The following is a 14,627-nucleotide window of genomic DNA, read 5'->3' as shown; positions in this document are numbered from 1 at the left end:
GGTACCATATATTAGCTTGTCAAAATCTAATCTGTGGTATTTTTAACCTCTTTGTCAGGAACATATACATACAGTATTAAATACTCTTGTGGAATGGTAACATGTTTCATTTCCACTGCCATTAAGTGGTTTACGAAATACATTAATATACAATATTGTGTGTTATTACCACAACCATACACTGGGTGGCAGTAGACACTCATTTTGCAGTCTGCCTTAGACGAGGCAGAGTCTAAATCAAACTGTATTGGTCACACACATATTTAGCAGATGGTATTGCAGGTGTAGAGAAATGCTTGTGTTCCTAGCTCCAACAGTACCCAACACTCTTGGGTACAACTAGTCACTAGTGTAGCAATGCCTCGAAGGAGTGGGATGCAATGACAATCTCACCATTCTAGAAGTTACATTATGAGATGGAAATACTTCACCACATTTTAGTGAACAGATTTAAAAGGATCATATTTGTTATGGAATTCAACAGCTTATGCAGGGAAACATCATAACTATGCATACTAATCCATCTAGGAGGAGCCATGTGTGGGAAGGCTTGTCGTCAAAATCTGGGGATACTGGAACTGCATTGCAATCTTTTGGCATTGTTAAAAGTTTCTGAAGGTCATCGTTGCCCTCCTGCTTGCTTCTCTGGCTCAGTTGCCTCACAGTTTAATTCAAGTTACTCAGTTATTGATTGACAAGTAGTTGAAGTAGTAAATACTTGCATTTGTGGTGAGTTCTATTATCTCTGATGATAAATCAATGGATTTATCTGTAAAGTGACAATGAAAATTCCCCTAATTTGAGATGTATTGTGGTTCCAATCGAAAACAGAACGCATTCAAATGCATTGACAAAAAGTTTTCTAAAGATTAAATTATGGGGATTGGAGTGGGTTAAAGGGGTTGGTGTGAGGGAAGGGGATTGTATTGGGGTGGGTAGATTGGGTTGGAGTGAAGAGGAAGGACTGCTCTCCAGAGTGGTTAGAAGCAGCTGCTTCCCTTCTTCCTCTGCTTGGCTACAGATGCAATGCTGAGGCCATCACTGGTATAGAGGGAAGAGTGCTGCAGGATGGTAGATAGCATCACCCACATGTACCTAGGATTGAATGGAGGCTTTGGAGATGGTGCCGTCAACATCTATGATTTTGGACTTGACTATTGAACATCTCCAATGAGATGGAGATTATCTAAACTTTTCTTTCATAAAACAAATTATATTCTTATTATTTTACATTTTTTGTTGAAGTTCTGACTTTTAAGACTAAAATTAGAATTACAATTAGAAATGTCTCACCTGAACTCACGGCCTTAGTACGGCCTTGGTATAGCCCTGTGTCGGCCATGTCGGGGTTACGGTGGGAAGACGGCTGACCGGGTCTAGAGGGAGATGAAGATTAACAGATTCCATTACGTAGCATTTGGAATTCTAATGAAATGCTAATTATTTAAACACACACTTCACATGTGTGGGCATAAAGTCCTCAGTGAATTGTCAATGCTTATAGAATATCCAGTAGGATAAGTTAACGTCTTAACACCCTAATATGTCTGCAATCCAGAACAAATTCAAGAAAGCGTACAGTATTATATAGACCCCTTATTGCATGGAACTATCTTTCATCTCAGATTGCTCAAATAAACAGCAAACCTGGTTTCAAAAAACAGATAAAGCAACACCTCGCGGCACAACGCCTCTCCCCTATTTGACCTAGATAGTTTGTGTGTATGCATTGATATGTAGGCTACATGTGCCTTTTTAAAAATGTATGTAGTTCTGTTCTTGAGCTGTTCTTGTCTAATGATGTTCTGTATTTTGTCATTCTGTATTATGTTTCATATTTTGTGTGGATCCCAGGAAGAGTAGCTGCTGCTTTTGCAACAGCTAATGGGGATCCTAATAAAATATCCCAAAATACCAAATTGGTAGGCCTATTAAAAGCAATACATGCAGTGTTTTCGATATAAAATGCATTTTGTTTGGGAAATGCATAGGGCTACCGGTAAAAGCTGTCATTAACTATCAAGTTGTACTCATAACACTGCTCGTGGGCTTCAGAGGGAAATGGACCATTAACAGTAATCGGTGTCAAGACTGTCATGTTTTTCGTTGTCCATTTTGACATAAAACACAATAATACAATCATTAAGGCAACGGGGTGAGATTAAATATATGGATGTTTATTTTTATTTTTAAACACACACGGTTTGGTCCCGTTCCATTCGCTCCTTTCCAGACATTTTTATGAACCGCCCTCCCCTCAGCAGCCTCCACTGATCTCTACATGGGATGGTCGAAGAAAGATCTAAATAATGTTTCCAATCCATTCAATAGTATTTATTAGGTTTAAGCCTACCAGTACTGTATTTCTCGGGTGAGTAGCCAAATCACTATTGCCCAGAAAAACACATTGTATTCCATTATAAAACCCATTACGCCCAGAGTAGCCTATTGGTCAATATCAAGAAAGTGATGCAAATAGGGAATATAGGCTATGGCCTAATGTCAATCAAACATTGGCACCAATCCTTGTGCGTTCAGGGCAGGGCATCTAGAAGCGGTCACAATATAAATCCTGTAAGAACTGCACTTGTCAAGACGCTCTGAGGTACCCCACCAAGACAGCTACATTGTCAATGTGTGTGATTATGCCATGATAGGAATGGCGCATAGCAATCGTTGCGCTCTTATCATTTCAAACTAACCTGAGGATGTATTGGAAGCAGAGTGAGCGACTACAACCCTGATTTGAAGTTGGATAGCCTACACGAATCACTCGAATTTAATAACAGAAACGATGACTGAAGGAAACAACAGCAGTGTCGGCCTACTGAATTGGTCCTTGACGGATCTGGACCGGTTCAGTAGCCTAGAGGACATCGACGTGACAGCGGACGGGACTCCGATTTTGAGGGTGTTCATCTGCGTCGTTTACTCGGTGGTGTGCGCTGTGGGCTTGGTGGGCAACTTACTGGTGCTCTTCTTTATCAGAGTGAAACAAGAGCGGAAAAAATCCAGAATCAACTTCTTTGTCCTTAACTTGGCAGTGACGGACTTCCAGTTTGTATTGACTCTGCCGTTCTGGGCAGTGGACACCGCACTTGACTTCAGCTGGCCGTTTGGAGATGCCATGTGCAAAATCATCAGCTCCGTCACCGTTATGAACATGTACGCGAGCGTGTTCTTTCTGACTGCAATGAGCGTCACCCGATACTGGTCCGTCGCCTCCTCTCTAAAGGACCGAACTAGGCAAAAGTCCTGCTCTGCCAAATGGATTTGCGTGGTTCTTTGGGTATCCGCAACATTTGCGACTGCACCAACATCCATATTCTCAACCGTGACAAATGTAGCGGGGGAAAAACTATGTTTGCTTAAGTTCCCTGATGGACAATATTGGTTAGCAGTTTATCACCTTCAGAAAATAATATTTGCATTTGTTTTACCCATGGCCATTGTTTCAGTCAGCTACATCATGCTTTTGCGATTCATCCGCAACCGTAGTATGAAAACAAACACCAAACGGACATCACAAGTCACCAAATCTGTCACCATCGTGGTCCTGTCCTTCTTTCTTTGCTGGATGCCAAATCACGCCATCACATTCTGGGGCGTCCTTGTGAAATTGAATGCTGTGCATTGGGATAAATCTTACTACATAGTTCACACTTACGTATTTCCTGTGACAGTCTGCCTTGCGCACGCCAATAGCTGTCTAAACCCTGTAATTTATTGCCTAATGAGAGAAGAGTTTAGAAAGAAACTGAAAGATTTGTTATATCGCGGATAGTCACTTTACGCAGTGGAATATTCGGTTGCCGTTGCCATTACGCAGCGCTCCCTGTTGCTTATGTACCCTATAGAGCGCACGACATGGGTCTACTATAATAGGCGAATGCAGTATGCTCTGTTGGTGAAAAGAAATCACAAAATAGGCATGGGCAAGCACTAAAACAAAAGGTCACAATGAAACAGTATCCAATGGCTACCAAAATTGCGCATGAGGCAAGTCTGCCTGTTATGGTTCCTCCTATCCATGTGATGTTGTACTCCCGGAAAGTCATCATTAAACGATAGAGAAAACGCCCGGACAGTCATCATTAAACGATAGAGAAAACGCCCGGACTGTCATCATTAAACGATAGAGAAACCGCCTGGACAGTCATCATTAAACGATAGAGAAACCGCCTGGACAGTCATCATTAAACGATAGAGAAACCGCCCGGACTGTCATCATTAAACGATAGAGAAACTGCCCGGACAGTCATCATTAAACGATAGAGAAACCGCCCGGACTGTCATCATTAAACGATAGAGAAACCGCCTGGACAGTCATCATTAAACGATAGAGAAACCGCCCGGACTGTCATCATTAAACGATAGAGAAACTGAGGCAGACTAGATATTGTCTTTATCATTCCATCATAATTGTAGCCTAGTGGAGAGAAACGTACCCATGATCCCATGTCATCCTTCACAGCTGCACGTCTAGTCTTCATTGTGTGCAATGGCATGTCACAAATGACATGCAATAGCGAGAGTGTAAATATTATGCCTATGTTAACAGATGAATTAATGTGAACTTTATAGATTGAAAACGACCATATTGCCCAAATTGTGTTCATGCAAAATGTTTTTTTTTAAAATAAACATCCATATATTTAATCTCACCACGTTGCCTTAATGATTGTATTATTGTGTTTTATGTCAAAATGGACAACGAAAAACATGACAGTCTTGACACCGATTACTGTTAACGGTCCATTTCCTTCTGAAGCCCACGAGCAGTGTACTCACTTTTACCGGTAGGCCTATGCATTTCCCAAACAAAATGCATTTTATATCGAAATCACTGCATGTATTGCCTAACAGGCCTACCTATTTGGTATTTTATTAGGATCCCCATTAGCTGTTGCAAAAGCAGCAGCTACTCTTCCTGGGGTCCACACAAAATATGAAACATAATACAGAATGACAAAATACAGAACATCATTATACAAGAACAGCTCAAGAACAGAACTACATACATTTTTAAAAAGGCACACGTAGCCTACATATCAGTACATACACACAAACTATCTAGGTCAAATAGGGGAGAGGCGTTGTGCCAATAGGCTTCACTTATGGATCACATCCTTGACCCATATCAATAAAACAATTCAACTCAGTTTGATATTGACCTACTATCCTATTTGTCAGGACAGAATGATTGATATTTTGTTATACTCTTCAGACTAACGAATAAACCTATTCATGATCTTCAAACCTCTTGGCCAACCATCTGTGTACCAACACATGAGACACAAGATCAAGAGCCGATTTATTTGTTAGTGGCTGAAATAACCAATTCATGTTATGACTGTATGAATATTCTAAACAGCCTAGTACCCTACAGGGCTTCTGGGTGGCGCAGCGGTCAGGCAGTGAAAACTCAGTGCTAGTGGAGTCACTACAGACCCTGGTTCGATTCCAGGCTTATCACAACCGGCTGTGATTGGGCGGCGCACAATTGGTCGTGTCGTTCGGGTTTGGCTAGTGTAGGTCGTCATTGTAAATAAGAATTTGTTCTTAACTGACTTAAATAAAATAAAATATTATAATAATCTAAACATACACCCAGATCTGGTACAGTATTCTCAATGGCAGAACTAGGGGAAAAAATTGGCACATGCTCTGAATGCAAAATGTGTACAGTGAAATGCTTACTTACAAGCACTTAACCAACAATGCAGTTCAAGAAATAAAGTTAAGAAAATATTTACCCTAGGATTAGGGTTTGGCCAGGATGTAATTGTAAATAATGTGTTTTTAACTGACTTGCCTAGTTAAATAAAGTTTCAAATAAAGTAAATGAACATGGCTCCCTTCACCAAACAATGATAATGTCCTGTGTGCTCCGCATGGGCCTCAGCGCAGTGCGTTATCCTGGTCACCTGACCGCGCTGCCAGGCTGTGCACGTCGCGAGAAGAGTGGCGCGCCCTTTGCCGTGTTGTGTCAGGAAGAAATGGAAGCTGGCAATGCACGAATTTGATCATTCAGAGATCCGAACAGTTGAGTCTGTGAATGGCGCCAAAACAGGACCCTAAACCTAAATTTCAAGAAGGTAATGTGCACCGGGATGATGAACTGTAAAATTAAAAACGTAGCTAGACCCTGTTGTCTCGTGAGTGAAAAGGCTTCGACGCCTCTGCGCTATGGCGCTTCTCGCGCAGAGCACGTTAGCCAGCTAGCGTTAGCTAAAACAGTCTGCTCTGCTGGTGTGCTAGCTATATGCTAGCTAGATATATCATCAATATGAAAATTGCCTGAATAATGTATCGAATAATTAAGTGTCATCTACCGTAAGTAGTGTACTAATACACGTACCATTCGTATTCATTCATCCAACTAACTAGACTGTTTGCGCTAACTGGCTGTGTTGAAACAATAAGCTATCTAGCTAACGTTAGCTAATTGCTAACGTGTAAACAATCCCTTGCCAAGGGCCTTGGCTTGAATAGCAAATGTAGCTACCTTGTTTTATACGTTGGCCGCATATCAACGAAATACATTTAGCTACACCTTAGCCAACCACTGGTGTTCACGGTTTGTTAATATAACCGTCCAGCATTTGTCTATTTCTTCTGTTTTCAGGTGAAAGAGTTCTGTGTTTTCATGGGCCATTGCTTTACGAAGCAAAGGTGGGTTTAGATTCATTCCACCAATCTGAATGGCTGTCAGCTCGTGTTACTAAACAATACACCATTTACAGTAGCCTATACCTATAGTCATATTTATTACAATTCTTAATGATTGTTGTTGTATTTCAGGCAGTGAAAACCAATATCAAGGAGAAGCAAATTAAGTACTTCATTCATTACAGTGGATGGAACAAAAAGTGAGTCATTTTTGCATTGTTGGCTTTTCAAATAATAAGACTCATGTATTTAAAGTGACTTAGTCATGGTGCGTACGTTTTTACGAATGGGTGGTCCCGGGAACTGAATCCACTAATCTGGCATTACATGCTCTAACAGAGCGTTTCCCAAATTCTTGGGTACCCCAGAGAGGTTTTCAAATGATCAAAGCTTGATGAGGAGTTCTTCATTTGAATCAGCTGTGTAGTGCCAGGGCAAAAACCAAAACGTACACCCCTTGTGAAATGCTACTCTAACATTTCAGCTACAGAGGACCAGTACTGTCTCTATTTAGACCGTACTGTTGTAGCTATGGACCCATCTTTTTTTAGAATGAACTTCATTTTATTTTTATGAATGCTTACCTCACAGCCACAGACCTAACATGCTGGTATTGATTCAATAAAAATAAACTGTCAGCAATCTGAATGTGGTTGATTTCTTTCTGTTTTAGCTGGGATGAATGGGTTCCTGAAAGCAGAGTTCTCAAATATGTGGACAGCAACCTGCAGAAACAAAAAGAGCTTCAAAAGGCTAATCAGTGAGTTCATCTATCATTACAGACAGACTTTGTGTTGGGGTGGGGGGAAGTGTTTTGTGTATGCAAGGTACCTACTGTGTCAACATTGTATTCAAGCTGCCATTGAACGAAATACAAGAATGAGATTCTATATGTCAATCAATGTCTCCCCAGAAATGCCGACGATGACTCGAAGATGGGAGAACATAAAAAGTGATTCCACTTATTTTAATAATGAACCACAATAGTCATCTTTATGTATATAGCACCTATGATACAATACTTGCAGCCCACAGTGCTTTTACTTGTAAGCACTAGTTGAACATAAAACATACTGGTTAAAAGAACGATACATAAAATGATCCTAAGGAAATGTTAGAACAAGTGTTTTTTTGAAGGTTATTGTAGTTCATGGCCTGGTTTCTTGGCGGTGTTCCTTTCTCTTGCAGACATTATGATGTTGAGGGAAAGATGAGGGGTATAGCACCGAGCAAGAAGATTGCTGCTGTGCAGCAGAAAAATGTTGATCTGTAAGTTGGATCCCGTCTTTCAAGTTTGACCTACTTTCAAACTTTCACAAAAAAGAATTGAACAGCGCCTTTTAATGCAATCTTTTTTCTTCTTCAGGAAAGCGAAAAAGACAAAACTAAAGAGTAAGTAAGTGTTAGTCCCACTAGTTTCTGCTACTAGTTAAATTAACCCTTTAACATTCCTTTGTGGATAGAGTTTGATTGTGTGTCTGTCCCATTTGTCTTTATGCAGCACCAGCGGCTGGAGAAGGCACCAGCACAGGAGAGATGCCACAGCCACCGCGGAAGAAGAGGGCTCGTTGCGACCCAACTGTGGAGAGTGTATGTCCACCTATGGATGCTGTGTGTTGTCCCTCACATACAGCGGGCCTGTTCTCTGTGTTGTCCCTCACATACAGCGGGCCTGTTCTCTGTGTTGTCCCTCACATACAGCGGGCCTGTTCTCTGTGTTGTCCCTCACATACAGCGGGCCTGTTCTCTGTGTTGTCCCTCACATACAGCGGGCCTGTTCTCTGTGTTCTCCCTCACATACAGCGGGCCTGTTCTCTGTGTTGTCCCTCACATACAGCGGGCCTGTTCTGTTCACCAATTGAAGCCTCTCATACTCTGAAACAACGGCTCCAGTTACTTATGTCCTGCAGCAGTCAGTCAAACACAGATGGGAATTGTGGTGTTTAACAATACCCATAGCTTATTTCATTTATTTTCTGGTTTTCACATCTCTTATTGTTAATGAGTCTGACTGTTCCATTTGGTTTCACTGTAACCAGGAGGAGACGTTCATCAACCGCGTGGAGGTCAAGGTGAAGATTCCTGAGGAGCTGAAGCCGTGGCTGGTAGATGACTGGGACCTTATTACCAGACAGAAGCAGGTGGGGGTCTAGACAGCTGTCTACCAGGGTTGGGCTCAATTCCAACTGAAAATGGTCAATTCAGGAATTTGAATTTAAACCTCAAATATTGAAAAACTTTTGAAATGAATAGCTTTTACTTTTAAGTTTATTGAGAAGTCATTGAAAATAGATGTTTTTTTTATTATTGAATTGGAATTTCAGTTCATGAATTGGCTGCCATCACTTCAAATTGACCCCAACCCTGCTGTCTACCCTGGTCAGAAGATGCCATCTATTTACTGGCAAGACAGTCTTTCTCTACAAGTTCATTCTTTACAGGATTTTGTTTGTGTTTTAAGTGCATTTTATGAGGTGCTTGACAAATGTATACATTACATTTTTCTTGAATTTTTTTGTAGCTTTTTCACCTGCCCGCGAGAAAGAATGTGGATACTGTCTTGGAGGACTATGCAAGCTATAAGAAATCAAGAGGAACTTCAGAAAGCAAGTAAGTAAAACCACACCCCTCTCGACGTTGCAGTAGGAGTGAAGTTACAATGAAGAAGGTCATCTGACTAGAAACCAGGCAAGCTAGGCCTGTATCTGCTTATCAAAGTTGGCTAGCTGTAATTCACTTGCTTGGTGAAGTTCAACCTAGGTATCACACATTCTTCAGCTCTTTTTATTTATTTATTTCACCTTTATTTAACCAGGTAGGCAAGTTGAGAACAAGTTCTCATTTACAACTGCGACCTGGCCAAGATAAAGTAAAGCAGTGTGACACAGACAACAACACAGAGTTACACATGGAGTTAACAAACAAGCCAATAACACAAACAAGTCAATGATACAGTAGAAGAAAGTCTATATACAGTGTGTGCAAAAGGCATGAGGAGGTAGGCAATAAATAGGCCATAGGAGCAAATAATTACAATTTAGCAGATTAACACTGGAGTGATAAATGAGCATATGATGATGTGCAAAAGAGCAGCTCTAGCTGTGAACACTCCAGCACTGCCTGTTGCCTTATATCTCCTGTCCTGGTTCCCCTCAGGGAGTATGCTGTGAATGAGGTGGTGGCAGGGATCAGGGAGTACTTCAACGTCATGCTGGGCACTCAGCTACTCTATAAGTTTGAGAGGCCCCAGTATGCAGAGATACTGGCGGATCACCCCGACACACCCATGTCCCAGGTCTATGGGGGCCCGCACCTGCTCCGGCTCTTTGGTACGTAGCCACCGGGGGGGGGTGACGACTACTGTCTGAATGAGGAGGATCTGAAGTAGCCTCTGGACTGGAACTTTTAACAAATATTTCAGTTTTAATTTCAGGAGACTAACATTGTGGTGATTGAGCTCTTTTTAGGAGAGGTACAGACCCATGGGGAAATAGTTCTCTCTTTAGTTATTAGAGCCTTAAGAAAGTTTACAGTGCCTTTGTCTACTCTTCTCCTACCACCGTTCACTGCACTGTCATTGGTGCACCGTCACAGCACCCACGAAAGCTCTCATCTTCAGCCATACTGCTAATGAAGGAGACTTTAATACATGTCATTATCGGCCATTATCACAGGGATGAAGGTTTACTTTCTGGAGTCAATGGGGTGTAATACCCAGGGAAGGCCAGGAAGTTAAGCGTCTACCACTGCCACAAATTGCATCCAGAATCCCATTAGTTAGTTAATTAACATTGAGCAGATCTTTAACTACCGACAATTGGTTTCTGATCTCAACCGGTGTGATCATCAGATGGAGTAAATGCCAGGGACATTTGAGAAAGCGTCTCGTTCCGAGCCAGGTTGAACTGAGGTTAGTAGATGAAAAACCATTTAGAAAAGTGTTTGTGTCATCAATGGCTGTGTCAAACACTTGAAGGTCAAACGCCAAGCGTCAATTGGGTGGTGCTCTGCAAACGAAAACTGCTTCTATCTCAAGGCCATCAGACTGTTAAATAGCCATCACTAGGTGGCTTCCACACTGTTACATAGCCCTGCACCTTAGAGGCTACTGAGCCTATATACATAGACTTGAAATCACTGGCCACTTTAATGTTTTCATACTGCTTTACTCATCTCATATGTATATTCTGTATTCTATTCTACTGTATTTTAGTCAACGCCACTCCGACATTGCTCGTCCTAATATTTATACATTTCTTAATTCCATTCTTTTACTTTTAGATGAGTGTGTATTGTTAGATACTACTGCACTGTTGGAGCTACAAACACAAGCATTTCTCTACACCCGCAATAACATCTGCTAAATGTGTATGTGACCAATAACATTTTAGAAATGAAATCACAATTTATTTAGGAGTTCATTTAACAAAGTCACAGCACTCTTCACAGATTTTAAATAACACTGTATAGCAGTTTCCATGGGAGGGAGAGTTTATCAGTTAACCATCTGTCCACACCTGCATTGAGACAGTATTTATTCAAATATCAGCCAATGCTAATATAGATTCATGTCTGTAAATATGGTTAAACCTGGTCCCTGACAGTGCTGTTCTTTGTGTTGTGCAGTGAGAATTGGCTCCATGCTTGCCTACACTCCCCTGGATGAGAAAAGCCTGGCTCTGCTGCTCAACTACCTGCAGGATTTTCTCAAGTAAGAAGCCTCTCCTTCATCCCCACTCGTGAAATTGAATGTCTGGCTTGGCAGAGCATTCCCTAACCTGGCTGGCCTATCATAATTTATATATTCTCATCAGAAGGATTTCACCGTTGAAAACGTAGCCCACTGACCGCGAAATGCTGCTATTTAATCTCGCTGTCAGGGCTCGGTCTAAGCTGGGCTACACAAGCTTGACACTGACTGAATTTGTGAAATTGAAGTCCCAACTTTGTGATACCACTCTAACAAGAAGTTATCAAGACCATTGGATTCCAGAGTAGGCCTAATCGTATAGCTTATTTCAGTCATCCTGATGAAGCAGTTCCTTTGTTCACTGTTGCTCTGTCATGAATGTTTTCCTTGCAGTGGGCCTAAATGTCTGGCCATGCATCTGCAGGATACTGTCTGTGTGTACCCTAGAGACGATATGGGAACGTGGCCATAATCATGTTCCTCCTCAACCTGGAACAACCGTAGTAGATTGGGATGGGTTCAAACGGAGGCCACATTCATTAGCCTTTTTCACGTAACGTTATTTCCTGTAAACAAATGTGGCCTTATCCTAATTGCTGCAGATGGTTATCTGAACAAACTCAGTTTAAATGTCCAAATGGAAGCTAGGTTATAATTTGTTAGGATGAGCTGAGCTGCTCCTCATTCTTCTGCAGCCTGTAATATTTCTAGTCTTCATAGAGGCCGATTACCTTTATGAATACAGATGCTAGTTTTTGTCCGTTTTCTATGGCTGGTAATTGACCTTCAATCGCTTGTTCCTCCTGTCTGTCGTAGGTATCTAATGAAGAACTCCTCCCTCTTCAGTTCCAGCGACTACGAGGTGGCGCCCCCCAGAGTACCATAGGAAAGCCGTCTGAGAGGAAGGTGCAGTGGGGGGGGGGGGGGGAGGAATCGACCCATTCGGAAACGCCAAGCCTCTTCCAGACTACATGTAACCATCTCAAACCCTTTTGAGTGGAAAGCTGGACTGGATTTTTTTTCACTTGGACTATTTCTGGAGGTTCCCTGGAGTCGGTCATGTCTTTGGAGCAGTGGTAGCTTTTAAGATATAAAGTGTTTTTCTTTCTTTCCCACCGGGTACGTAACACAAACGAGACAGGCATGTTTTTCTCCCAATATCGGGGACTTTTTACCATGAACATCTCTGTAATGTTTCTGTGCATTCCATCGGATCCGTTTTTTTGTCTGTTTTCACCCCAACGACTTTGCATGTGTTGATTTATGGATGTTTGATGCTAACCACAATTTGTGCAAAGCAATCGAATTGAAATGTCTTTGGTGGGATACATTAGCTGTGTTATGGTTGGCTATCATTTTGTAATAAAGATGTTTCTACACAAGTTCTGTATGGTAAATATCCTTCATTCTCCCTGCCAACCTGTAGTCTACAATACAGAAATAATCTAATTATTTTGGCATTCATGAGACTGAGATTGAACAATGGCCATTGACTCCCCATTAGATGGTTCTCACTCAAGTTTTGTCACATGCACAATCACAGTGAACTTAGTGACTTGCAAACCCTTCCCAACAGTACAGTATTCCATATCAAAATAGTATAACTGGCACCTACTACCATACCTTGTTCAAAGACACTAATCTTTTGTCTTCCCCATTCACCCTCTGAATGGCACACATACAAGGTCCATGTCTCAAGACTTAGAAATCCTTCTTTAACCTGTCTCCTCCCCTTCATCTACACTGATTTGAAGTGGATTTAACAGGTGACATCAATAAGGGATCATAGTTTTCACCTGCTCAGTCTGTGGAAGAAAGAGCAGGTGTCCTTAATGTTTTTTACACATGTAAACAGGGCTGAAAAGTTACTGGTAACCCGACTATATCAATACTTACAGTAATATACATGTAAACAGGAGTAAGATACTATATTTCTAGAGTTAACTATATCAATACTTATGGTAATATACAGTTGAAGTCGGAAGTTTACATATACTTAGGTTGGAGTCATTAAAACCTGTTTTTCATCCACTCCACAAATTTCTTGTTAACAAACTATAGTTTTGGCAAGTCGATTAGGACATCTACTTTGTGCATGACACAAGTAATTTTTCCAACAATTGTTTACAGACAGATTATTTCACTTATAATTCACGGTATCACAATGCCAGCGAGTCAGAAGTTTACATACACTAAGTTGACTGTGCCTTTAAACAGTTTGGAAAATTCCAGAAAATGATGTCATGGCTTTAGAAGCTTCTGATAGGCTAATTTACATTATTTGAGTCAATTGTAGGTTTACCTGTGGATGTATTTCAAGGTCTGCCTTCAAACTCAGTGCCTCTTTGCTTGACATCATGAGAAAATCAAAAGAAATCAGCCAAGACCTCAGAAGAAAAATTGTAGACCTCCACAAGTCTGGTTCATCCTTGGGAGCAATTTCCAAACGCCTGAAGGTACCACGTTCATCTGTACAAACAATAGTACGCAAGTATAAACACCATGGGACCACGCAGCCGTCATACCGCTCAAGAAGGAGACACGTTCTGTCTCCTAGAGATGAACGTGCTTTGGTGCAAAAAGTGCAAATCAATCCCAGAACAACAGCAAAGGACCCTGTGAAGATGCTGGAGGAAACAGGTACAAAAATATATATATCCACAGTAAAAGGAGTCCTATATCAACACAACCTGCAAGGCCACTCAGCAAGGAAGAAGCCACTCAAACCACCATAAAAAAGCCAGACTACGGTTTGCAACTGCACGTGGGGACAAAGATTGTACATTTTGGAGAAATGTCCTTTGGTCTGATAGAACTGTTTGGCCATAATGACAATCGTTATGTTTGGAGGAATAAGGGGGAGGCTTGCAAGCCGAAGAACACCATCCCAACCGTGAAGCACGGGGGTGGCAACATCATGTTGTGGGGGTGCTTTGCTGCAGGAGGGACTGGTGCACTTCACAAAATAGATGGCATCATGAGGAAGAAAAATTATATGGATATATTGAAGCAACATCTCAAGACATCAGTCAGGAAGTTAAAGCTTGGTCGCAAATGGATCTTCCAAATGGACATTGACCCCAAGCATGCTTCCAAAGTTGTGGCAAAATGGCTTAAGGACAAAAACGTCAAGGTATTGGAGTGGCCATTACAAAGCCCTGACCTCAATCCTATAGAAAATGTGTGGGCAGAACTGAAAAAGCAAGGAGGCCTACAAACCTGACTCAGTTACACCAGCTCTGTCAGGAGGAATGGGCCAAAATTC

General features: G+C 41.5%; 2 protein-coding genes across 4 annotated transcripts; both read left to right on the top strand.

Moving 5' to 3' along the window:
• Nucleotides 1-2,607: 2,607 nt before the first annotated feature.
• Nucleotides 2,608-4,630, top strand: LOC106587867 (relaxin-3 receptor 1-like). Its single transcript, XM_014176522.2, has one exon. It carries the CDS (start codon nt 2,795-2,797, stop codon nt 3,782-3,784), a length of 990 nt encoding a protein of 329 aa, XP_014031997.1. The 5' UTR covers nt 2,608-2,794; the 3' UTR covers nt 3,785-4,630.
• Nucleotides 4,631-5,918: 1,288 nt separating this feature from the next.
• Nucleotides 5,919-12,744, top strand: mo4l1 (Mortality factor 4-like protein 1). 3 transcript variants are annotated; one of them, NM_001146521.1, is given in 14 exon segments: nt 5,982-6,098; nt 6,629-6,675; nt 6,805-6,872; nt 7,346-7,432; nt 7,586-7,624; nt 7,861-7,941; nt 8,039-8,064; nt 8,174-8,262; nt 8,712-8,813; nt 9,194-9,282; nt 9,829-10,001; nt 11,299-11,383; nt 12,179-12,235; nt 12,237-12,742. In NM_001146521.1, coding segments are annotated over 14 exon segments (1,008 nt in total). In that variant the 5' UTR covers nt 5,982-6,058; the 3' UTR covers nt 12,262-12,742.
• The last annotated feature ends 1,883 nt before the right edge of the window (nt 12,745-14,627 follow it).

This window comes from Salmo salar, chromosome ssa26 (genome assembly GCF_905237065.1).
Source record: "Salmo salar chromosome ssa26, Ssal_v3.1, whole genome shotgun sequence".
Classification (NCBI taxonomy): domain Eukaryota; kingdom Metazoa; phylum Chordata; class Actinopteri; order Salmoniformes; family Salmonidae; genus Salmo; species Salmo salar.
The sequence above is the reverse complement of the archived record's forward strand: the minus strand, read 5'-3'. Positions and strand labels throughout refer to the sequence as shown.